Consider the following 26,043-nt stretch of genomic DNA (forward strand, 5'->3'; position numbering starts at 1 on the left):
AAAATGGCTTCTGAGAGCAAAAAAAAAAGAGGTAAAAAGGGGAATTTCTTAACAGTAAGGGTCACAATGTAGTCACTTTCTGTCTGAGTCAGGACTGAGTCAGCCACTTACATGCCTGATATTTAACTCTTTCAGGCAGAGAAAGAAAAAAAGGAACACAGCATAGTTATTTATGTGCTAGGCACTGTACATACCCATGTCTATCTCATCATGTCACATCGGGTATCCTTTAAAGAGACACTGAAGCGAAAAAAAATTATGATATTATGATTTGTATGTGTAGCACAGCTAAGACATTAAACATTAAGATCAGATACATCAGTGTAATTGGTTCCAGTACACCAGTACAGGAAGAGTTGAGAAACTCCAGTTGTTATCTCTATGCAAACAAGCTATTAAGCTCTCCGACTAAGTTAGTCGTGGAGAGGGCTGTTATCTGACTTTTATTATCTTAACTGTTCCTGGACTATTTACTTTTCCTCTGCTAGAGGAGAGGTCATTACTTCACAGACTGCTCTGAAAGACTCATTTTGAATGCTGAGTTTTGTGTAATCTGCACATATTAGAGAATGATGCAATGTTAGAAAAAACACTATATACCTGAAAATAAAAGTATGAGAATATTTTCTTTGCTGCTAATCTTCTAGTAATTATTCATAGTACACAACCAATTCACTATATCATATTTTTTTTTTCGCTTCAGTGTCGCTTTAACCACCCTGGCGTTCTATTAAGATCGCCAGGGCGGCTGCGGGAGGGTTTTTTTTAAATTAAAAAAAAACTATTTCATGCAGCCAACTGAAAGTTGGCTGCATGAAAGCCCACTAGATGGCGCTCCGGAGGCGTTCTTCTGATCGCCTCCGGTGGCCAAAAGTAACACGGAAGGCCGCAATGAGCGGCCTTCCGTGTTTTGCTTACTTCGTCGCCATGGCGACGAGCGGAGTGACATCCTGACGTCAGCCGCCTCCGATCCAGCCCTTAGCGCTGGCCGGAACTATTTGTTCCGGCTGCGCAGGGCTCAGGCGGCTGGGGGGACCCTCTTTCGCCGCTGCTCGCGGCGGTTCGCCGCAGAGCGGCGGCGATCAGGCAGCACACGCGGCTGGCAAAGTGCCGGCTGCGTGTGCTGCTTTTTATTTCATCAAAATCGGCCCAGCAGGGCCTGAGCTGCACCCTCTGGCGGTAATTGACGAGCTGAGCTTGTCCATACCGCTAAGGTGGTTAAGGGGGAACACTATAGTGTGGGCAGTTCAATGGGGGTAAAGGAAAGAGGGCATACCGGTAATAATCGGAACACATAAAGTGGGCACTATTATGGGCTATAAACGTGGGCATAATAACCAGTGAAGGGGGGTTGCAACAGTCTGGAGATATGGATAGTCAAGATGCAAATCATTTCGAGTTCATGCAGAATTATGCAAATTTGTGGAGCTTGAAAGCGGATCAGTCAAATCCCACCTCCGCTTCATTCAGTTAGTCCATTTTCAAGCTGCATAACTTATCACATTTGCATCTTGACCAATCCTGTCTGGAGGATAGTGAACTGACACTTTGCTTTTGATGGCCTGTGTTGTAAATGCATAAGGGTATATAAAGAGAAACCGTGACCAAAAATTGAACTTCATCCCAATCAGTAGCTGATACCCTCTTTTACCTGAGAAATCTTTTCCTTTTCACAAACTGATCATCAGGGGGCGCTGTATGGCTGATATTGTGGTGAAATCCCTCCCACAGGAAACAGTGAGGACCATGGTCCTGGCAGTTTCCTGTCTGTGAACCTCGTTGCATTGTGGGAAATAGCTGTTTACATTACAGCTGTGACATCACCTGCCAGCAGTAAAAATGTCACCATGTGATAAATGTCAGAATATAAATCAGGGAGAGGAAAGATTTTACAATGGGCAAACACTGACTAAATCATTTATATATAATTATTGTAAATATGAAGCACTTTTTTTATTACATTATTCACTGGAGATCATTTTTAAGTGTACTGTGTTGTGGGATATTTGTCCATTTATAATTGTATGTGTTTTTTTTTTTTTCTCCATCTCAGGTGAAGAAGAATTATGAAGCACTGAAGCAGCGACAGGAAGAGGAGAAGCTGGCGAACAGTTTACCCCCTAAGCCTGGGGAGGACTGTGCCCCGCCCAATAAATGGGAGCGGGAGAGCCAGGAGACCACGAGGGAACTGCTCAAGATCAAGGATCGTCTGATCGAAATAGAGAGAAATGTGAGCTGAGTATTGGAGGTCTGCAATTGATTAACGATGAGCAGCTATTCTTCAACCATCCCAATCTCTACTGACCGAGGGAGAGGTAGAAACGTAGCCAATCAGAACTCATAGCTGCCAGTTGTTTGGAATGAATGGGTATGCACATTCCACTGCACTAGCTCGGCATGCAGGCACAGGGAAGGGAGGGAGGCAAAAAACAGACATGTAAAATACAATTAAAAAATAAATGTAGTATAAAGAACCACAGACGAAGACGAAAATCACCTTTATTTCCAAATAAAATATTGTCAACATACATTGTACTAGTGACACAATTTAAATGTTGTAATAGCCGGGACAAACTGGCAAATAAAATCTGTAGGTTTTATCTGTAGTAGCACGTTTTATTTTAAAACTGTAATAGCCGAAATCTAAGACATCATTTTTTTTTTTTTTTTTTCCTTCTTACTACCTTTAAAGGCATATAAAATAATTCTTAGCAAAACAGACCAAGCAAAGAAGACGTAATTTGTGGTGAAAAAAAAAACAATGTATAGATCATTTAGATGTGATAAGTAGTGATAAGGTTTTTGGTGACTGATTGGGAGGTGTGGGCAATGTAAAAATTGTTCTGGTTTTTAAGGGAAAAAACGCATAGTAGTGGTTAAAGTGGATCCGAGATGAACTTTTACACATTGCATAATTGTGTTCCTTTCCTATTGTTTATAGGGCATTCCTCAAGCCAAATACTTTTTTGTTTTTGTTTTAATACTCTAATTACCTATAAACTAACCAAGCCACGCCCACAGGTTTTCAGAGAGCCAAGGCTCTCTCAGACAGTAGCAAAGGGCTCATGGGAGCTCAGTCTGGGCAGGAGGAGGGGGAGGTATCATTAGCCAGAGATTTCAGAGGCAGAGAGGAGGAGGGAGAAGGAGTGGGGATTAGGTTTTTTTGCTCAAGATGCAGATAAGCCTGCCTCTGTGTAATGTTTACAAACAACATGTCTGCTGTCATTGTATCACAGGAAGAAATTATCATATTCTATTAAAGCTGTTAGCAACTAGATTTGCTGTGTAAACTATCTAAACTTTAGATAAGATATATATAGACAAGTTACTTGTTATAGTTAGTTTTTCATCTCGGATCCGCTTTAAGTGGTTTTAGAAGCTAGACAAGACAAATAACCTTTATATTGCGCTTTTCTCCTGGCAGACGCAAAGCGCCAAAGCTGCAACCACTAGTGTCAGGGAGTCTTGCCCAATGTCTCCTTACTGATTAGGTGTTGGCTTACTGAACAGAAAGAGCTGACATTTTAACCCAGGTCTCCCGTGCCAGGGACGGAGCCCTTAACCAAGTGCACGTCTCCCTTTAAGTGGAACTCCAGTTCCAACCCTTCAGTCCAGCTGAGGATTAATGGCAAACATTATTTCTGACATTGCTTTTGTGCGTTGACCTGACAGCTACTCCACAATGATCCTGACACTCTTCTTGGTTGGGCTCATGCAGACGTGACGTGTCTCCATCAGCCCAACCACCACAGACCCCCTTATCACCCCCCAGTCGTGACAACAGACCTACCTTGGCTATGGGCCCAATAGCAGCTGCTATGGTTGCTATAGTGATCCCTGCACCAGTGCAACACTCATCTTGGATGCAGATAATTACCGTATATACTCGCATACAAGCCGAATTTTTGACCCCCAAAAAGGGGGCCAAAAGTTGGGGGTTCGGCTTGTATGCGAGTCATGGTGGTCCGCGGGTCCCCCCCTCCGCTTGTCCGCGGGTCCCCCGCTCCCCCCATGGCCGCCGCCGCCGCTATTACCTGGCTGCATCTTCTATTTCAATCTCCGTTCTTGTAAACATTCAGAGCAGCGCGCCCGGCGCTGCTACTGTGACGAGGCAGGAAAGAGCGTCCTGTTACTATGGGAACCGCTCTTTCCTGGCTCGCCGCTCGTCACAGTAGCAGCGCCGGGCGCGCTGCTCTGAATGTTTACAAGAACGGAGATTGAAATAGAAGATGCAGCCAGGTAATAGCGGCGGCGGCCATGAGGAGCGGGGACTGTACTGGCTAAACTGGGGCACGTAACTAGCTTTACTGAGCGCTATACTAGCTAAACTGGGGCGCTATATTAGCTATACTGAGCGCTAAACTGGGGCACTATACTAGCTAAACTGGGGCACTATACTAGCTAAACTGGGGCACTATACTAGCTATACTGAGCACTATACTAGCTAAACTGGGGCACTATACTAGCTATACTGAGCACTATACTAGCTAAACTGGGGCACTATACTAGCTATACTGAGCACTATACTAGCTATACTGAGCACTATACTAGCTATACTGAGCACTATACTAGCTATACTGGGGCACTATACTAGCTATACTGAGCACTATACTAGCTATACGGGGCACTTTACTAGCTATACTGAGCACTATACTAGCTATACTGGGGCACTATACTAGCTATACTGAGCACTATACTAGCTATACGGGGCACTTTACTAGCTATACTGAGCACTATACTAGCTATACTGAGCACTATACTAGCTATACTGAGCACTATACTAGCTAAACTGGGGGACTATACTAGCTATACTGAGCACTATACTGAGCACTATACTAGCTAAACTGGGGCACTTTACTAGCTATACTGAGCACTATACTAGCTATACTGAGCACTATACTGAGCACTATACTAGCTAAACTGGGGCACTTTACTAGCTATACTGAGCACTATACTAGCTGTACTGGGCAGTATACTAGCTAAACTGGGGCACTTTACTAGCTATACTGAGCACTATACTAGCTATACTGAGCACTATACTAGCTATACTGGGCACTATACTAGCTATACTGGGGCACTACCTACCCATACTGGACACTTTACTAGCTATACTAAGACACACTCGGGGAATAAGGCGGCCAGCATTTCCTACCCCCGGCTTATATGGGGGTCAATCATTTTCCCCTGGTTTTTCAGGGAAAAGTTGGGGGGTCGGCTTATATGCGGGTCGGCTTATATGCGAGTATATACGGGTAAGCAATTTGATGCAAATTGTTCTTAATTTTTAGAAAATTAGGAAAAGATGTAAGATGCACCAATATTTAGTGTTCTACAATTAACAAATAGTCACCTCTAAGTGTGTCATCATCTTCTGCGCAGAATACAGTTGGATGTTCAGCTGCTATGATGTTTAGAATGCCTGTTGTGTTGTTTGATTTCACTGCATATGTTTATGGCGCTTTATCTTGTGTCTTCCATAGAATGCTACTCTGCAGGCAGAGAAACAAGCACTGAAAACTCAGCTGAAACAGCTGGAAACACAGAATGACAACCTACAAGCACAAATCCTGACCCTCCAGAAGCAATCCATTTCCCTGCAGGAGCAAAGCACAATGCTACAGACACAGAACGCCAAACTGCAGGTAACTGACCCGCCAACACCCGGCTCACCTTACCTGCTGACACCTCACTCACCTCACCTGCCGCCACCTCACTCACCTCACCCGCCAACACCTCACACACCTCACCCGTGGACACCTCACTCACCTCACCCGTGGACACCTCACTCACCTCACCCGTGGACACCTCACTCACCTCACCCGCCGACACCTCACTCACCTCACCCGCCGACACCTCACTCACCTCACCCGCCGATACTTCATTAGCCTCACCCGCCGACATCTCACTCACCTCACTCCTCCTGCCAACACCTCACTCACCTCACCCGTGGACACCTCACTCACCTCACCCGCCGACACCTCACTCACCTCACCCGTGGACACCTCACTCACCTCACCCGCCGACACCTCACTCACCTCACCCGCCGACACCTCACTCACCTCACCCACCGACACCTCACTCACTTCACCCGCCAACACCTCACTCACCCCACCTGCCTCACTCACTTCACCCGCCGACACCTCGCCCGCCTCACTCACTTCACCCGCCAACACCTCCCCCACTGCCACCTCAATCATTTCACCTGCCGACACCTCACTCACCTCACCCACCGCCACCTCTCACCTCACCCACCGCCACCTCTCACCTCACCCGCCGCCACCTCACTCACTTCACCTGCTGACACCTCACTGACCTCACCCACTGACACCTCACTCACTTTGCCCGTCGCCAACTTTCTTACTTCACCCACTGACCCCTCAATCACCTCAACCACCGCCACGTCACTCACCTCACTCGCCGACACCTCAACCTGCAGACACCTCAACTGGTGAGGTTACATAACGATATAGAGCAATTAATGGATACAAGAAGTGTTCGCCAAGAAAACAATCAATTTTTATGTATTGTATGTTAAAATTAGGCCCGGGTGCTGCCTAATGTGTGATAACGGATTGGTAGAACGGACAGGCGTCCCATAATGCATCGCTCGCTTGCTCAGGCTAGGGCAGTTTCTTTTTGAAAGTATAGTTGAGCATGTCGGCACTACGTAACATTTGTAAGAGAATAATTTCTCTCTGTATTCCGATCTCATAGGTTGAAAACTCTACCTTAAACTCTCAGAGCACCTCACTAATGAACCAGAATTCTCAGCTGGTCCTCCAGCAGTCTAGTTTAGAGACGGAAAATGACTCTCTGGTGAAGGAGAAGGAGGAGCTGAAGTCCATGTACGACTTGCTGGTGAAAGATCATGAGAAGTTAGCACAAGTTCACGAGCGGCAAGCAGCGGAGTACGAATCGCTGATCTCCAAACACGGCAACCTGAAGTCCGCACACAAGAATCTGGAGGTGGAGCACAAGGATCTCGTAGACAGGTAGGAGCAATCTATAGCATAAGAGGTTAGTTTATGGTGCTTAATTTCTGATTATGCTCTTCAGAATGATATGTCTATTAGTATTGTTGCCAAGGTTATGTACAGACGCTTAGTGTTGTCAGGTGACCATTTATTAACCGTTGTTATGCAGACACTCTCTCAAGCAGCCAGTTCTGTTCAATGTAGAGAAGGGGGAGAGTGAGGGAAGACGCCCCATTGCTGGGACTACAGTTAGCACTGGGAGTACAATAACAGTAGTGACAAGGCAAAGGGGATCCGACATGGCAGACTGCTAATGACGACATGGCCCAGCTGGACTTACACTGGATTATAACCCAAGGCAATTGTGAACCATTGTCTTGGGCAGCAAAATGTATAGACAACAACACTTCTAAAGCTGAATACTCACCTGACGATGGATTGGGGAACCTCACATCACCTCCTGCCTGCGGGTGAACGCGACAGACGCAAACAACAGTTGAAACGATCGTGTCACTTTGCGCTGGAGACATTGGGTATATTAAAGATCCGATCCACTGTGGTGGTTATTACCGCTGCACATTGCAAAGCATCATTCACCTAATCGCACACTTGAACCCATGACGCGAGATCGCAGGAAAAATTGCTTGTTGCTAAAAAAAAAACACCGCTGGTTGTCGCAAAAATCGCACACGACCCAGTAATGGAAATTCTATACACCAAGGATAACACTCAGAATAAAGACCCGCGCACACACTACACAAATGAGAATCTAGCGTATGTACTCCTGCCCCCTGCCATCTGCTATCAATCTGACATGCTTAAAGTTAATGGGAACCGCATTTAAAAAAATGAGACAGATACTTACCCAAGGAGAGGGAAGGCTCTGGGTCCTATAGAGCCTTCCCGCTCCTCTCCTGGTCCCGTCGTTCCGGTGCTGGCTCACCCGATAGCAGTATTTGACTAATTTAGTCAAATACTGCTTTACCCGGCCGAAGGAGGCTTCAGAAGTCTTCAGGGAGCCCGAGTGCTCCTGAAGAAGTACGGCCCTGTACTGCGCCTGCGCAAGCACGTTCTCTTGCACCCCCACGCCTGTGCAGTATGGAGCCGCACGTCTTCGGGAGGACATGGCTCCCGAAGACTTCCAAATACCCTTTCGGTGGGGGATTGAAACAGGGGGGGGGGGGGAGCCAGCACAGGATAGAAGGCACAGAGAGAGGAGACGGTAGGCTCTATATAACCCAGAGCCTTCCCTCTCCTTAGGTAAGTATTTGCTTCATTTTTTTTAAAATGCGGTTCCCATTCACTTTAAAAGGAACCCAAGGTGTGAGACCAATGGGAAGATGTCATGTTTATTTCCTTTTAAACAATACTAGTTGCCTGGCAGTCCTGCCGATCTTTCTGGTCAGTTGAGTCTAAATCAAACACCTGAAACAAGCGTGCAGCTACTCGTCAGATTTGTCATAGACATCTGATCTGCATGCTTGTTCTGGGTCTATGGCTAAACGTATTAGAGGCAGAGGATCAGCAGGACAACCAGGCAATCTGCATTATTTAAAAGGAAATAAACATGTCGGCCTCCATATCCCTCTCACCTCGGGTTCCCTTTAAAGGGAACCTGAAATGAGTAAAATTATTTAAAATAAACACGATGTATCTGCAAATGAATATTACATACTTACCTCACTGTCAGTTCTTCTCAGAAGCTCACCGTTTTCTTCTTTCTTTCTTCCAATTCTGACAATATTTTGTCAGAACTTAAATATACCAGTTGCTGTCAGTTATATATCAGCTGCTGTCAGTTACAACTGAATGTGCAAGGTAATGTCCATGTTTCCCTATGGCTCAAGTGGGCGATATAACAGTTTAACAGTGTGCTGACCATGAAGCTGTTATGGGGTATGTGCTGACCAGGAAGCTGTTATGGGGTAATGGCCCATAACAGGACAGAGAATTCCATTGATCATAGTGGACAAACAGGGCGCAGGAGAGGAGAAAGAGAAATGAGAAGACTACATGGGATGTACATATTACCTGTGTATGTTTGTTTTGACTTTTTATTTTCAGTTCAGGTTCTCTTTAAAGAGACTCTGTAACAAAAATGTCATCCTTTTTTCTACCATCCTACAAGTTCCTAAACCTATTCTAATGTGCTCTGGCTTACTGCAGCACTTTCTACTATCACCGTCTCTGTAATAAATCAATGTATCTTTCCCCTGTCGGACTTGTCGCCCTGTGTCTGGAAGGCTGCCAACTCTTCAGTGCTGATCTGTTATGCACACCCCTCTCCAGGCCCCTCTATGCACACTCCAGTGTGTGTGTGTTATTTACATAAGCCAGCAGCGTCTCTGCTCTCTTATCAGTGAGAGAAGAGAGCTGGATAAAAATCCTCCTCTGTTAGGCTGTGAAAGGAGCTGGCTGACTCATAGTGAGGAATTACAGACAGGGCAGAGCTGTCTGCAGGAAGAAACGATCAGCCTGTCACTAGTATTCAGTGGATGAGAGCTGCAGGGGGACAGAAGGTAAACACACAAATGATCTCTTGAGATTCAAAAGGAAAGCTGTATGCAGCCTGCTTGTGTATGGATGTATTTTCTATGTGTGGACATACTGTACATCAACCTACTTCCTGTTTTGGTGGCCATTTTGTTTGTTTATAAACTTTTTTAAACTGTTTTTGACTACTTTTAATGCGGCGGGGAGTGGCGAAATTGTGACAGAGGGTAATAGGAGATGTCCCCTAACGCACTGGTATGTTTACTTTTGTGAGATTTTAACAATACAGATTCTCTTTAAGTATAACTACACTAAACACTAGTGATTGAATGAAATAGACCTAGCAGCTACTGGTGCGAGGGGAATTGTGTGTATATTCAGTGGATTCTTTACACATCTTTATTTGACAGAAAGTTAAACGGTTTAGTATAATGATGAGAGAATAATATGATAAGCTGCCGGCTAAGGAGAAGGTGTTACAGCTGAGCCTCCAGCCGCTGTATTTATAGGAAGTATGTTGTGAATCTAGCGGACTGCAGTACAGAAGTGTCCAGCTGGGCTCCAGCCCCTGTGTGTTCTCCATACATAGTCCTCATTGGTGGCCTGCAGAGGTTATACAGGTCACGGGTATTTACAGAACGGGAAGAAGAGGGCCTGTGTTCTGTCTCTGCAGAGAGCTCTGTGTCTGGGCCAAGCATAGCATTTCAGATTTCACCACTGCTTGCCGGCCCCAGCATCTCACTGCAGGCAAGCAGCGTATTATTCCCGCTCTCTTGTGCCGCTATGTCACTGTCCGAGAAACAGACTGCAGCATATCTGACAGGGACGGAGAGATCATCCATTAACCCCTTCCCAACTGGCTGACGGCGATAGGCGTTGGGAAGGTGGCAGCCCCATGACCGCCTAACACCGAAAGGCGTTGGGCGGAGATTAGCGAGGATCCCCGCTTGAGTGATGGAGCTCTGGTCCGTCAACAGTCTGCCAGAGGCGATTGCCGCTAGCAGACTGTTAGATGGCGAAGCTGTCGTCTATTTACATTGTACAGTGCTGCAATCTACAGCCGTCCCCTAGAGAGGCTCCGAATGCGATCCCCTCTCATAGGCCGATCCTCCCCATAGCAAAGCCTGGAGCTGATTGGGAGGCTGCGCCATCGCGGAAACCCTGGGCGGTACGTATAACTGCGGCGATCGGGGGAGAGCGGAGGGACGGGGGGGAATAGGGCATGATTAGCTAGCAAAGTGCTAGCTTAAGCCAATAAATAACATTTTATTTAAAACAATCCTCCGGGGGCCATGTGATCCTCTCCGGCGGCTAGCCTGAGCGTAGGTAGGGCTTACCGCCAGGGAGGTTAACACAGTACAAGATAAAAAAAGGTATAACAAATTCCAAGACACAAAAGAGTGAGAGAGCCCTGCCCTTGCAAGCTTACAATCTCTAAATGAATGGGGGGGGGAGATTGCAGTATACATACAGGGTGTGTGTATTTAGGTTATCTAGTAAGGAGAACAACTTGACGAGAGGTCAAAAGGGGAATGGTCTAAGGCAGAGCGTGTGCTTGTCGAAAAAAAGTGAGTTTTGAGGAAGCGTTTTAAGATTTCAAAGGTTGGAGAGTGATGGTTGTGCTGTGGAGGAGCATCCCAGAGGAGGGGTGGAGCACGTGAGTTGTCTTGTATATGTGAATGTGAGGAGGTGATTCTAGAGGAGGACAAAAAAAGCTAATGTACCTGCCACTGCAGCACAGATTGCTTCTTTTTACCTCTGGATGCAGTTGATCAGCAAGTTAATTAGATGGGAGCATGTGATACCCAAAGTAGGAAGAACAAATACCAGGCTACACTTCCTAGCATCCCTGCATTAGAGTACAAAAAATGTGCTTGCTGGAAGAGGCAGGACTTGTAGATCTCAGGAATTATGGTAGGTGCCGAGCAATAGAAAGGCCTCATTCTTCTTAAAGTGAACCTCCGGACTAAAAATCTACTCAGCAGCACTGAAAAGGCTTGGTGTTTCTTTAACAGTTTCACAGCATCAGAACTTTGTTTTTCTTACCAAAGCAACATTTTTAGCTGCATTTTTAGCTAAGCTCCACCCATCAAAGAAAAAAAGCCTGGGCTTTTTTTTCCCCTGATGCTGTGCAGAGCATGATGGGATTTCCTATGTTGTTATTCACATTGCCTAGCAACTGGGAGAGGTGCTTAGCACACAGGACAGTTGGAACTGTGTTTCATGCTCCCTGTCACCTCCTTTCAACCAAAAAGATGGCTGCCATCATGAAATCAAACATTTGCCTGTTCTTTTAAAACAGGGTGGGTAAGAGATTATATTACCTATCTATTTTAATTAACATAACTAATGTAACTTAATGACAGTAGGTTTGTTTAGGCTGAAGTTCCTCTTTAAAAGAAATGAGGCGGCTGTGCAGAAGACAGTTACACTAATCAACATGACTGCTTTAGGATTTTTTTCTTTATTCTTACACCATGTTCCCATGAACTGCCAACAGGTTATAGTTTTGCAGCATCTGTATAGCCTGTCCACAGCTGTTGCTTAGCCCGCTTTTTATGAATAGCTGGTCATAGTGTTTGTAATGCACTTACACAGTGCTGTACAATCCCAGCGTGTGTTGCGATTGAGCCAAATTGTGTTCTGTGCAGCAGCACTCCTAGCCTGAAAGGAAGGGGCAGCATTGCATCTTATACTGTCTGTGAGCTTATTTACATAAAGAGAGACCTCAGTGATGACTCATCAGTGTACTGCTGCTCTCCACTGTCCAGTCAAAATGTTCTGTCCTATCTGTGTTTACTGGATTGCCTTGGAGAAAAGTCAGTTCAGTTTGCTGGTTGCGATGTCCAGGGGCATCTGAATCACAGGTTTGGCTGGACATAATTACATGTTTTTGACTAGTAGGACATACACTGTTTTAACAGAGTATTCATCTGTTTGACTGAGTTTTAGTGGCTGATGTAGTGGATGCTTCCACAATGATCCTCTATCCAGTTTCAGCATAAGACTGTGTGAGTGGGTATTTGATCGGAACATCTCGTTCCCCTCCAGGTACAACCAGCTGCTGAAGCAGAAGGTGCAGCTAGAAGACCTGGAGAAGGCTCTGAAGGAGGAGCAGGGGAAGATGCTGCAGGAGAACAAGCAGCGGGAAATGCTCTCCTCAGATTATCAGAGGCTCACTGAGGAGCACGAGAGGTAATGCTTTCATTCTTTTGTTTTACAATGATGAATTACTCTGTTCTATTGATATGTTGTCATCTAAGAAAATGCGCTACACAGGTCCAAATACATGATGATGGTGGAAACCGTGTGTGAAACACCAAGCCATGGAAATTCAGTGCGGGTTGAGGGTGGTGTTTGGCCAACTCACTGGAACTGATTTATGAAGACAGGAGAAAAAGTGGAGACATTAGCCTAAATTCACCAAGCATTACCATATTCGGTAATTCAGAAAACAGCTGATTTTACCTATTACCTTGCCACATACCAATTCACTAAACCTATTACTGCACTGAAAGAAAAAAAAATACTGACTAGTGAGGTAAATTACCATCTTGTGCGGTAAATAACTCAAGAAATTGCAATTCACAAAGATTAAAGCATTTGGTAAATCAAGTAAAAGTGTTTGGTATTTACCTCCAGCTCTGACCAGCCGGTAACTCTCACCTTCCATGTAATAATATTAACAGATGTAGCAAACAGCCAATAGGGAGAGCCAGACAGCCAATAGAGAGAGCCACACAGCCCTGCTTCTCACACCATTTGATCCAATACTCTGGAAGGCGGGACTTCAGAATGGCAGAGCAGTAGAAGGAAAACTTTAGAGATGCTTTTCTGTATTCCTTTAGATGTACATGTCTATTTACTGGTATACCGAAGAACTCCCTCTAGTGACGTCAGCTAATCTAAAGGGATGCTGGTGATGCACTGCACAGAAAAAAACAACAACTCATACACACCACTTGTGGGAAGACTCCCAGCTTCCTGCCTGACCTGCTGCACAGCTAGTGAGACTTACTGAGCAGGGCTTAGTAAATTGAAGCATGCTTTTTCGGTATATTACCAAACTTCTACAGCATGCGGGAAATCTTAGTGAATTTGGAAAATAAAGTGTAAAACACAGAATGCAGTATTTTACCAACCTAAATTATTTTACCAAACTGCCTTAAAGGGAAGGTCCAAGCAAAAAAAAAAATGAGTTTAACTTACCTGGGGCTTCTACCAGCCCCATGCAGCCATCCTGTGCCCTTGTAGTCACTCACTGCTGCTCCAGTCCCCCGCTGGCAGCTTTCTGACCTCAGAGGTCAGGGCCGATTTGCATACATTTTTACGCATTCCAGCTAGCGCAGGAACAAAAATGTACGCGTTGCACCACTAACGCGTAAAAATGTATGTGTTAATGTTCCTGCACTAGTGGGAATGTGTAAAAATGTACGCAATTCGGCCCTGACCTCTGAGGTCAGAAAGCTGCCAGCGGGGGACTGGAGCAGCAGTGAGTGACTACGAGGGCACAGGATGGCTGCATGGGGCTGGTAGAAGCCCCAGGTAAGTGAAACTCATTTTTTTTTTTGCTTGGACCTTCCCTTTAAGTAAATTGAGGCCATTACCTAGAACTACCAATCAGCTTGTTAACCTTAAAGTGACTCTGTAACAAAAATTACAACGTTTTTTTCTACCATCCTACAAATTCCTAAACCTATTCTAATGTGTTCTGGCTCACTGCAGCACTTTGTACTATTACAGTCTCTGTAATAAATCAATGTATCTTTCCCCTGTCAGACTTGTCGGCCTGTGTCTGGAAGGCTGCCAACTCTTCCATGCTGGTCTGTTCCTCTATGCACACTCCAGTGTGTGTTTTATTTACATAAGCCAGCAGCTTCTCTGCTATCTTATCAGTGATAGAAGAGAGCTGGATAAAAATCCTCCTCTGTTAGGCTGTGAAAGTAGCTGGCTGACACATACTGAGGGATTACAAACACAGGCACAGGCAGAGCTGTCTGCAGGAAGCCTGTAATGTTCAGTGCATGAGAGAAGAAGGGGACAGAAGGTAAACACACAAATGATCTTTTGAGATTCAAAAGGAAAGCTGTATACAGCCTGCTTGTGTATGGATGTATTTTCTATGTGTGGACATATTGTACATCAATCTACTTCCTGTTTTGGTGGCCATTTTGTTTGTTTATAAACAAACTTTTTAAAACAGTTTTTGACTACTTTTAATGCGGCGAGGAGCGGCAAAATTGTGACAGAGGGTAAAAGGAGATGTCCCTTAACACACTGGTATGTTTACTTTTGTGCGATTTTAACAATACAGATTCTCTTTAAGGCAACGGAGCACCAGGACATTTTTTTTTTGTTCATGGGAACATACCCTTAAGGGGGTTCGTAATGGAGTGTGCCATTGGAGGGACGGGGATGGTGCGAGTTTCACTACTTACTGACAGGCTGCTGCTCCACTGGCCCCTGGCCTGTATGGGATGGGCCACCTTCTCTGCAGACCAACTGCATCTGCTGAATTAGTTCCCGGCAGTGTCTTGTGTGTGCATCGCAATGCATGCTGGGAGGTGTAGTCTGTGGATGGGAGAACATCTCTGTACTCCCATCCATAGACTACATCTCCCAGCATGCATTGCTGCATGCGAGACACTACCGGGAACTACAAAATTCGGTAGATGCGGTCAGCCCGTGGAAAAGATGGTGCAACCCATATGGGCGAAAGGCCAGAGTAGCAACACCCCATAGGTAAGTAATGAGGCTTACCCCAACCCCCATCCCCCAAAAGCACACACCAATACAAACCTTATGGGGAGGTTTATTGAAAAATAAAACCTGGTTTCGTTCCCATCACCAGGCATAGATCTAAAAAATACCACCTAACAGCTCAGTAATCCAAGTGCTCACATGGCTTTTTTTGGTGTGAAATGACACTCCGGCAGCTAAAGATTCTTCTTGATCATGAATACAAGGGTTTGAGGGAGTTAGTTTCAGTCTCTGTAGGTGGAGCTATAGCTGCTTGGATTGCATTATCTTGCTTTTGAAGCTTAAAGCGGATCCGAGATGAAAAACTAAATATAACAAGTGACTTGTCTATATATCTTATCTAAAGTTTAGATAGTTTACACAGCAAATCTATCTTCAAACCGCTTCAACAGTATATTAATATTTTTTCCTGTGATACAATGGGAGCAGACATGTTTTCTGCTTGTCACTATTACACAATTACACACACAGGCAAGCTTATCTGTATCTAGGCATGCTAATCTGCATATTCTGTGAAAACTCCACTCTTATCTCCTCCATTACACAGGCAACTGATCTGTATCTGCACTGCAGCTCTCAGATTGTGAAAACTCTGCCTCTGAAATCTATAGCTAGTAACACCTTTTTCACCTGCCCAGACTGAAATCCCACAATCCCTTGCAAGCGCCAAGGCACTCTGGAGAAGCCGTGGGTGTGGCTTGATTAGTTTATAGGAAATTAGAGTATTAAAACAAAACAAAACAAGTATTTGGCTTGAGGAATGCCCTATAAACTATATGTAAGGAACACAATTATGCAAGGAGTAAAAGTTCATCTCGGATCCACTTTAAGGTAGGCACCGAGCATACAGGAGTTTTTTTTATAAGCATTTATTGTGCGTTTGGTAAGCTTTTTTTTTAACTGTCTAAACATGCCATTTTATTGCCGTAAAAGTAATCTAGATATGCATGAGAAACTGGGGCGTTTGGCCACATTCACACATAGATCCGCAGGCTGCTTTTGCTTGGCCGTGAGGAAAAAACAGGGAACTGTGCTGGCAGTGGCGGAGCAATAGGGGGTGCAGAGATTGCGACCGCATCAGGGCCCTTGGGCCAGAGGGGCTCACCCTCAACCACAGTATTACCTCTTTATTGGTCCTGTGCTGATAATATTCACTTCTATAGATGCTTTGAATACTGGTGATCATTAACATACTGCTTCCCATCCCCTTCTTGCACCTCTGACACTGTGGTTGCTCTTGGCAGGTATTGGTGCGCTGTGTCAATTGTTGTGTATAAAGTGCTTAGGGGGCCCCAATGTAAAACTTGCTCCGGGGCCGACAGCTTCTTAGCTACGCCACTGTGTGCTGGTCATGTGACTGCACTGCACTGCATAAGACAGTAAAGAGAAGCCTATTTTCATGTAAAATAGGAACATCTGGGCTCCGTGATTTCTCAGCGATCAGATGATGTACAGTATTCAGATCTGTGCTTGGCGTTGGCTGTTACACCAGTGATTGAGGTGTAGCTGTGTGCAGAGATTTGCTGAGCGAGCCTATTATCCCGCAGCATGTTGTCTTGCATTGTGAGGAGAATAGCAGCGCAGTCTTGGCGAGTCAGCACAGCGCTAATGACTTTGATCAGCAAGCTTGTCACTGCCTCACTAATCTCACATCCAGGCTGCAGCTCACACAGCTGCTCCCAACACTCCCACCAATAATCAGGAAACCCCTCTTATTCCTGTTGTAGCTGAAATTGTACTTATTATCCCTTGATTTCGTTTAAAAATGTTGTCGTAATGTTTGGAATATTTTTTTTAGATGTGCTTAGTTTATCAGTCTTAACGAGGAACTGTAACCCAGGATTGAACGTCATCTAAATCAGTAGCCGACACCCCCGTTTCCATGTTAAATCATGGAAATCTGACAACCTATATCTATGTCCTCGTGGCTTAGATGAAGTCACAGAGAATGTAGATATACTGTAGTGGTGGATAAAGTGGTTAAATAATGGTTAAAGTGAACCTGAGCCAAGCTCTGGTTCAAAATCCGATGCCTACCCTGAAGAGAGGGAAGCCTCAAGATCCTATTGAGGCTTCCCTCGGTGGTCGGAAGCCCCCGTTATTGAACGCAGCCCCCCTCCACATTGGGGCCACGCAGCTCCTCTTCCTAGGTCATGGCCGCGCAGTAGCCGTTCGAGCCTGCCCGCGCATGCGCAGTAGCGCGTGGCTCCGGCTTATTACGCGGGTGGGCCGTGTTGGCTATTGCACGGCCACGCTGGCGGAAGAAGAGCTGCGTGGCCCCGACAATGCCTTGTTGCTAATCTTCCGGGGGCCGCTCTCGGTGATTGGGACAACAGAGTCTCAATAGGATCCTGAGGCCTTCCTCTTTTAGGGTGTCTGATCTTGTACCCGAGGTCCGGCTTGGGTACACTTTAGGGCAGTGTACAGCTAGGTCACTACAGATTGCTTTGAGCTGGTTCAGATGGACAGCTGCCGGTGCCCATGCACATAGCTTACCATCGGGATCCACTGTTTCCATGAGCATTGTTCATCGCAATGCGTTTTACCATCGTTTGCACCAGTGCTGGGTTCAATCACATTCTCCCAGATGCTGCGTGTAGCTTCTAGCATTGGCTACATTAGCGGCTCTGGTTCCCTCAGTGGCTCAAAACAAGATGACGCATAAAAGCTTTTGACATGGGCGAAACAAGCTGCCGGCAGTGGCCCCTGTGAACCGACCCTTGGAACAACGTATGTGTACTGTGTGTAGCTCAGTGCTGTGCATACACTGGTTACATGTGGCAAATTATCGAAGTCTACCTGATATCAATAATTTACCACCAGGTCACATTTCTCCACTGGCTATTAAAGAGGAACTGTAGTAAAAAATAACTACATAATAAATATTGTTATATATATATATATATATATATATATATATATATATATATATATATATATATATAATTCTGCCGTAGAAGACTACTGTTTAACCCTTGAAAATCTTCTGAAAAGTCGGGGGGTTGTCTTATGCGCCGGGTGTCGTTGATGCTGGCCGATACGCCCTATCCTGTTACTGACTTTCACATCTCTCTACTGAGGACTGTAGTGAAGCAGCACAGGCGCACGTGTGAGATCTGAGAGGAAGAGAAGCAGGTAAATAGGATACAAGGGTGGGCCAGAAGGGTGAAAGAGGCGTGTTTTATGGGCAGAGCGCAATCTGGGAGACAGGGAGAGCTGACCAATCCACTTAGGGAGAGGGAGAGTTGATCAATCCAACTAGTCAATCGCCTGTATACTGGGTACCACATACACTAAAGCACCAGTATCTATCAGTCTGCCAGTTCATACATAGCACCAGTATATGATGTTTTTTTCATTTTTATTTGGTGTGCGTTGGAAGTGTGCATTTGGGAGTATATCCCAAACTCTATATTTTAACTGGAAAAGTTGGGGGGTCGTCTTATACACCTAGTCGTCTTATACACCGGAATATACGAAAATGTTATTTAGAGCTTTGCCACACACATACAGATTTAAAGCAACAGCGCATCTCTGAAAGCAGCCACATAGGAAAACATTAGCAGAATGTGTGCTAGAGATATGTTGCTCCCCCCACATGTATACCTCTGAAGATGGGGCCACCACAAGGCAACAAGCGTGCTGGCTACAGCATAGGATTCCACTTGCAGACTCCGCAGTCTACCCGCTACATCTGTGACAACCTGCTTCCAGCTGACCCCCCACAAGGGACAGGATTCCACGTGTTGCCAGGGTAACGCAGGCTGCTGAGGTGACCATGTGACATCAGCTGGTATAGTGCTGTTCAGTGGGATATCACACATTTATCCTAGATTAATCCTCTGGGGGGAAAACACCTGAAAATAGCATGAAAGACCCATGACTTTCAATTTAACAAGTGACTGCGACTCCGCGGCTGTCAGAAATAATTGCCGTCTGTGAGACTGGAGCCATTATAAATTATTAAAGAGAAATATTTCATAGCAGATATATTTTCTCATTTACAGCTGCTCATGCGAGTGCAAGCTTCTGCTGCTATTATAACCTTCCACTATAGCAGGAAGAGGATTGTCTGTTAGTTCTAGACAGACGTCCATGGCGATTGCACACTCCCAGCTTTATGGTGGTGCATCGTGGGTACTCCCTGGAGGATGATGGGAGGGGAGGAGATTGCCTCAGTCGCACTGATCGCTGCAGTCTCTTTCAGTGGAGCATTATAAATGACTAAGGGTTCCCTGGACCCCTCTACAAATACATGGTTATTACCGTGAACCCGTGAAGGAAGGGGGAACAAGGAGGGGAGAGGGGGATGTGACGCATACAGCAGGCCTCACAGACTCTGCATTGCTCTCTGAGGAAAATAAAGATATAGAATAACCGGTACTTGCGTATTAGGCTGACAATGAGCAACCTGATCCTGTCAGGTGGCAATAGCTGCTGATTCGTCACAAAACGAAGACCTGATTGATAAACAGATGTGCCAGATCAGGATTAAATGAGTTAAAAACAGTTTTAAAAAATCAGGTAGTGATGAACTTGCCTCCCGAAATTATTCAAATGGTCAATATTCAGTGGTTTGGATAGGTTGGGTTGCAATCCAGAAAAAAGGCCTTTGGTTAATTATCACTGGGAGTGCTCCCAGTCTGTGCATGCAGCTTTAGACCTGATGAAGTGGGCAGGTCCCACAAAACGCGTTGTCTTTTTCTGTGTCCAATGAATTTACCTCTAAACCTCCTACCTTGGTAAGATTGTTTCATATGTTTACCCATTGTATACTACATTGGGGCGCATCCTCCCATTTTGTGTCCAGAAAGAATGTTGCTTGCTTGCCTGAATTATGTACAGGACATTATAATTGTATTATTTGTAATTCACCTATGTGTCCATCAGGCAGATAGTTTCTTATCTCTTTTTTTTTTCTCCCTTTAGACTTAACCACACGTATAGGCATCTGCTGCGAGAGAATGAAAGCTTGCAAAGTGACCATAAGAACTTGAAGAGTAAGGTGAACAATGGGAAACTGGAGCAGACTCGATTAGAAGCGGAGTTCTCCAAACTGAAGGAGGAATATCAAAAACTGGATATTGAATCCACAAAGCTGAACAACCAGTGTGAGGTGAGCTCTGAGGGACTCTGATGCAAATGAAGGGCAGCCACCATTATCAATAGTTCAACATTTGTCTGGAAGATGACTAAACACTGTTTTCCTCAGGCAGTCAAAACTTTAAACTTGGATTTTTAAACTTTTAAAGAGAACCCGAGGTGGGTTTGAAGAATATTATCTGCATACATAGGCTGGATCTGCCTATACAGCCCAGCCTCTGTTGCTATCCCAAACCCCCCAAAGGTCCCCCTGCACTCTGCAATCCCTCATAAATCACAGCCACGCTGCTGACAAACAGCTTGTCAGAGCTACTCAAAAAATGTTTGATCCACCTGGTGGATGGGTGTTGACACCCCTCTCTTTTTTTCCTCTACGGAGAGCGACTTCTTTAACCTGAACGAGGACAGGTCTAATCTCCTCGTCTGCGACTGAAGTGGTTGCCCCTATTGGCAACCCATACTTGTGAGTATAAACATACCTCCTATAATTGTGCCAAATATCGAACGATAATACACTATTGGGGGCTCTCGATCTCTTCTTTTCTTCTTGTTACAGCTTGTCAGAGCTGGCTGTGTTTATCTATAGAGTGTCAGTCTGCTGCTCTCCCCGCCTCCTGCAGAACTCCAGTCCCCGCCTGCATCCCTTCCCTCCCTGCTGATTGGAGGGAAGGGACGGGGGCAGGGACCGGAGCTATGCAGGAGGCGGGGGAGCAGCTGAGACTGACACTACAGATGTAAACACAGCCTCACAGCATGGCTGTCATTTATGAGGGATTGCAGAGTGCAGGGGGACCTTATGCTGGGAATACACGGTTCGTTTTTGCCTTCGTTTAAACCTTCGTTTCGATTGTGCCTTTTGTCCTTTTCGATCCCGAAATAATCAGTCATACGGTTAATATCACCACCCACGGTTTCGTTTTTTTTTCCGATTCTGATGGTTTCGTTTTTCCAATGATCGAAGGCTGCAAAGAAACGAAACGAAAATCCCTTTTTACAGGGACGGACTAGCATAAACGAATATATAATCGATCTGAACAGCCATCAAGCCTACCAATGGCTCGATTAGATGGATAAAGAGAGATAATATCAAACATGTTCGATCACTAGTCGTTCGTTTTTGGGGTCTATTAATCGAAACTATAATGAGATTATGACTATTTTCACATACGTTTTCAACACTCGATTCGTTTACCGAACGAATCGAAGGTTTAAACGAAGGCAAAAACGAACCGTGTATTCCCAGCATTAGTGGGGTTTGGGATAGCAACAGAGGCTGGGCTGTATAGGCAGATCCAGCCTCTGTATGCAGATAACATTCTTTAAACACACCTCGGGTTCTCTTTAAGTCAAAATAAGACAATGAGATTCCAGGAAAGTATTAGTTAAGATTAGTACTATAGATACAGTTGTTTATCTAATCAGTTTTTTATCACTTCAGGTTTGCTTTTTTAAAACAAAAAATGTAGACCACTTAGGGCCGGTTCTAGAGTGTATTCAGAATGGGCACGGCAATCACATCCACTAGGCAAATGTGTTCTGTCCATTTTGCATCTCCTAGCAGCAATCTTCACCGTTCTTGTCTGCATGTCCGATTCGATCACGTTTATCGCATCGATCATGTCCGCCTGTCCGCATTGCCACTCTCGTGTCCCAATGTTGCTCAGTCCCTTGGTACACAGCCTGGAGGCCGGTAGGGGCAAGTGGTTCCCAATTAGAGACAATAGACCAATTCTCCCTAGCAACAGGGAGAATTTGCATTGGTCCACCATGAACCAATGAGAATCCTCCCTGTTGCTGAGCATCCCCATTGGTCTTTTGCAACCCTATGGGGAAGCTTCTGCCCGGCTCCCCAGGATTGAGCAGAAAAGTCGGCAGCATGGAGTCAAATGAGTATTTACATCACGGCGGTGATGGAATCATGCAAATTGGAAGCGGCGATTACCCTAGTGAGAACAGACAGTGTTTGTTCTCATAGGTTTTCATTGTATGCATTTTCACAGCTGGTCCGGGAAAATGTGAACAGTTCACACTCTGCGGTAAGTTTACAGCAGCGCAGCAAATGGATCTGTTTCTTTTTTGCAAGTGGAGGCAGATTGTATTTTTAACATTAGCATCTGCTTCCTGTGCTAAGTGGAGCTTAAAAAACGTCCCAACGGGTACCTTTCTTAAAGCAAGTGTGAACCGGCCCTTAGAAAGATTTTATCATCTAGAGAGTCACCTTATATACGCAGACTTCTTATAGAGAATCTGTACTGTAAAATTCTTACAATAAAAAGCATACCATTCTATTCATTATGTTCTCCTGGGCTCCTCTGTGCTTTTTCTTCCACTGCCTGCTGCAATCCTGGCTTGTAATTGCCATTTTTATGCAGTGTTTACAAACAAAACATGGCTTCTAACCCAGAGTGTGATACGCTGAGAACAGCTTACTGTGTGACTCATGCAGAGCTTGGAGAGGGTGTGTGTAGCTTCTGCCAATGACAAGCAGTGCTGCACATTCCACACATTCCAGCCTAAGCCCGACAGACGACAGAGGAAAGAAGATGAGATTTATTACAGAGACAGTGCAACTAGGAAAGGCTGCAGTAAGACAGACCACATTAGAACAGGCATAGGAACTTATAGGATAGAAGAAATAAGGCTCAAAATTTTGTTACAGAGTCTCTTTATAGACCAAGTTTATTTCCAGTAGCCATGTTTATAATGGACTTTGTCAGTTCCTGTTTACGGCATGACATTTTTATTATTTTTTCTCTCCAGCTTTTAGGACAGGTGAAAGGAAATCTGGAGGAAGAGAACAGACATTTGACAGACCAGATACAGACGTTAATGTTGCTGAATAAAACATTGCTGGATCAAAATATGGAAAGCAAAGATCTTTTCCAGATTGAACAAAGACAGTATATGTAAGTGGATGTATCCTCTATTTAACCAAATGTTTGCAGGCTGAAAAACACATCTGTAAAATTGAAGAAATACAAAATAAAACCTAATCCTTGAGGCAGGGGTCACACTTGTCGGCTTTCGTGCGCGTTTTTTGTACAGAAAAACTGATTTCAACTGAAAACCCATGTTAATCATTGGGCTAGGTCACACTTGAATGCAGATTTTGCACGCAGAAAATAAACTGACATCTTGTGCAATTTGTCAATTTTCCCTATAAATTACAATAGCTGCTTTAAGTCAGGGGTCACACTTGTCTTTCAGTTTTCAGTATAGAAAACTGAAAGACAAGTGTGACCCCTGCCTCAACCTTGTAAACCAGCTCTTTCAGAAGAAAATGCAATGCTAATATTTGTAAAGTACATGTAAAGGCTCCATACACGCACGCCCCACCTGGTTTCCTAGTGAGGGCACGAGTGTGACGTCACACATGCGCGCCCTTTCTAGGTAACCAAGTGGGCCGTGCGTTTATGGAGAGATAGAATCCTGGAAGCCAGCGGGGGGACAAGCGGAGGCAGCAGAGAGGTAATGTATACACTTTATACAGGGCACTGGGGCACATGTACATTAGGGAGGTACAGCGTCGGGGCGGCGAGGCAGACGTATGCGGCGCATAAGGCCGATTCCGGAGAGATTTCATGCTGAAATTGATTGGGAATCGGCCTGTGGTGTATGGGCAGCTAACCGATCTCTCTCTTATCAGATTTGATAAGAGAGAGATTTGTGTCTTGGTCGAATCTGCCCATACATCTCTAGATGAATGGCTACCTTTAACCTCCTTGCCTGTTATCACGAGTCAGACCCAGGGTGGAAAAATGAAGCCAGGAACAGTATTCCTGAGCCTGACCCCTTGGTAGCTGCTGCGAAGTCTGTGCAGAGTATAATGCGCAGCGGGCATTTTTACTCCCCTCCCCTGGGATCCAGATGCAGGCAGCCGTTCTTCCTGCCTATGGAGGCTCTGCACCCCCTGGTGAGTTCGCTGTCCATTATCATGATGACAGCTGGCGTTCTCACTGCAGGGGTTACAGCTCCACGGAAGACTGAGGGAGAAATGCAGCGCTGGATCCTGGGGCGGTGAGTAAGTGCTGGGCTGCTACAGATCTCTCTAGCTGCAAGCAAGATGGAGGCTAGCACTCCTGTGTAGATAAAGCTCTTTTATTGAAACATCAATAAAAACAAGTGGCTATACGGCACGAGGCTCGGGCACACCAATCCCCTTTTTACAGTGAGTGCCACTCTTTTTACCACTGTATGCAGATCTCTCAGGCAGCATGATTTTTTGTTCCACCGTTTTAGGATCTAAAAGCAGGCAAAAAAATTGCAGCGCTTTTAGACCCTGAGGCCCCATTCACACTTGAGCGTTTTGCTGGCGATTTCTGCAAAACGCTAGCGCGTTTCAAAGCACTAGGGTAATAAAAGTCTATGGGCCCGTTCTCATTTTGGCAATTTGCGCTAATCATCGCAAATTGCTCAAAAACGCTAAACGCAAACACGTAGCCTGCACCATTTTCAGGTGATTTCTCGGCAATTGCGTTTTAGTGCTATAGAAGTGCAAAACGCGATCAATAAAAAATCATCAGGTGTGAATGTTTTTTTTTTTTTTTTTTTTGCCGTTAATTGTCAAACGCCAGAGCAAAACGCTAGCAAAATCGCTAGCGTTTTGTGATCAGCAAGTGTGAATGGGCCCTAAAATCTGGAAGGTACCTTAACCTCCGCTATGGTAAGGTGTGTGGTGTTAATAGGTTAACAGGTGGTGCTTTCTGGCGTTACTGTTGCAAAGTGCACAAGGCCATTATGTCTTATACGCATTTCTGAACAGTCCATTGGATGTGTAAGGCTAGGTTCACAGTGGGAGCTGCATTGTGTTTCCTGTAAAAACAGGAACGCAGTGGAGAGGAGTCGTCACACCATGTTATGTGAGTGTTGCGTCGCATACAGTGAGGCATACAGTCAATGAAAAGTATACTTCACTGCCACGGTTAATGTGTGTGTTATGTGGTAATACTCTGCATGCACTGCCTTGGTAGTCCATTGGTTTGCATGACACTGGACGCATGCTGAACGTCACATAGACTTACAATTGCAGTGTGATTTTTCTACATTAAAATGCCTGTGTTAGATCACACCGCAACGCCCCATGGTGAACTTTGCTTAATCCTACCTGTTCTACTGTGTTCATTGTATAAAAACTTTATTGAAATGTAGCACATGTAAGGCCAATGTTTACAAGTGAGAGTAGATGAGTATAAAACCACTATTATTTCCATCTTTTAGGGATCGATTAAACGAGCTCCGAAAACAGAAAGAAAAGCTGGAAGAGAAGATAATGGATCAGTACAAGTTCTATGAACCCTCCCCTCCCAGAAGGTAATTCACAGGATTCTGCTCAGCAGAAATTGTCACAGGATTCTGCTGTTCAGGGATTTCATGCAGGCTGCTGAGTCTGTTCAACTCTTTCATTTTAAAGACAGTCTCTCCCTGCAGCAATAGGAAATAGCTGGTAAGGCACAAATACTTGCCTATCTAGTTTACTTTTATAAGGCAGAAAATACTTGCTTATCTTGTTCACCTTTGTGAAAGCAATGCAAAAGAAATACTGTATTTTTTGGACTGTAAGACTCACTTTTTCTTCTCCAAAAGTGGGGGAAAAAGCCACTGCGTCTTACAGTCCAAATGCTGGGAGTTCCTGACTTGTTAACGCCTGCCAATACGGACCTCCATCCCACCGCAATGTTGGGGACTCCCTGTACCGTGCCCATGCAGAGAACAA

The 26,043-nt window shown here is 45.1% G+C and overlaps 1 protein-coding gene across 8 annotated transcripts in view; it reads left to right on the top strand.

Moving 5' to 3' along the window:
* The window catches only part of CCDC88A (coiled-coil domain containing 88A), a 270,112-nt gene that overhangs the window by 176,599 nt on the left and 67,470 nt on the right, over positions 1-26,043 (top strand). For all 8 annotated transcript variants that reach the window (XM_068232537.1, XM_068232539.1, XM_068232538.1 and 5 more), the window contains 7 exons: positions 2,054-2,230; positions 5,481-5,642; positions 6,715-6,992; positions 12,519-12,662; positions 20,157-20,343; positions 23,091-23,236; positions 25,548-25,640. In XM_068232537.1, the coding sequence (XP_068088638.1) occupies positions 2,054-2,230; positions 5,481-5,642; positions 6,715-6,992; positions 12,519-12,662; positions 20,157-20,343; positions 23,091-23,236; positions 25,548-25,640 (1,187 nt within the window). The remainder of the gene's footprint in view (positions 1-2,053; positions 2,231-5,480; positions 5,643-6,714; positions 6,993-12,518; positions 12,663-20,156; positions 20,344-23,090; positions 23,237-25,547; positions 25,641-26,043) is intronic.

This window comes from Hyperolius riggenbachi, chromosome 4 (assembly GCF_040937935.1).
Source record: "Hyperolius riggenbachi isolate aHypRig1 chromosome 4, aHypRig1.pri, whole genome shotgun sequence".
Lineage (NCBI taxonomy): Eukaryota > Metazoa > Chordata > Amphibia > Anura > Hyperoliidae > Hyperolius > Hyperolius riggenbachi.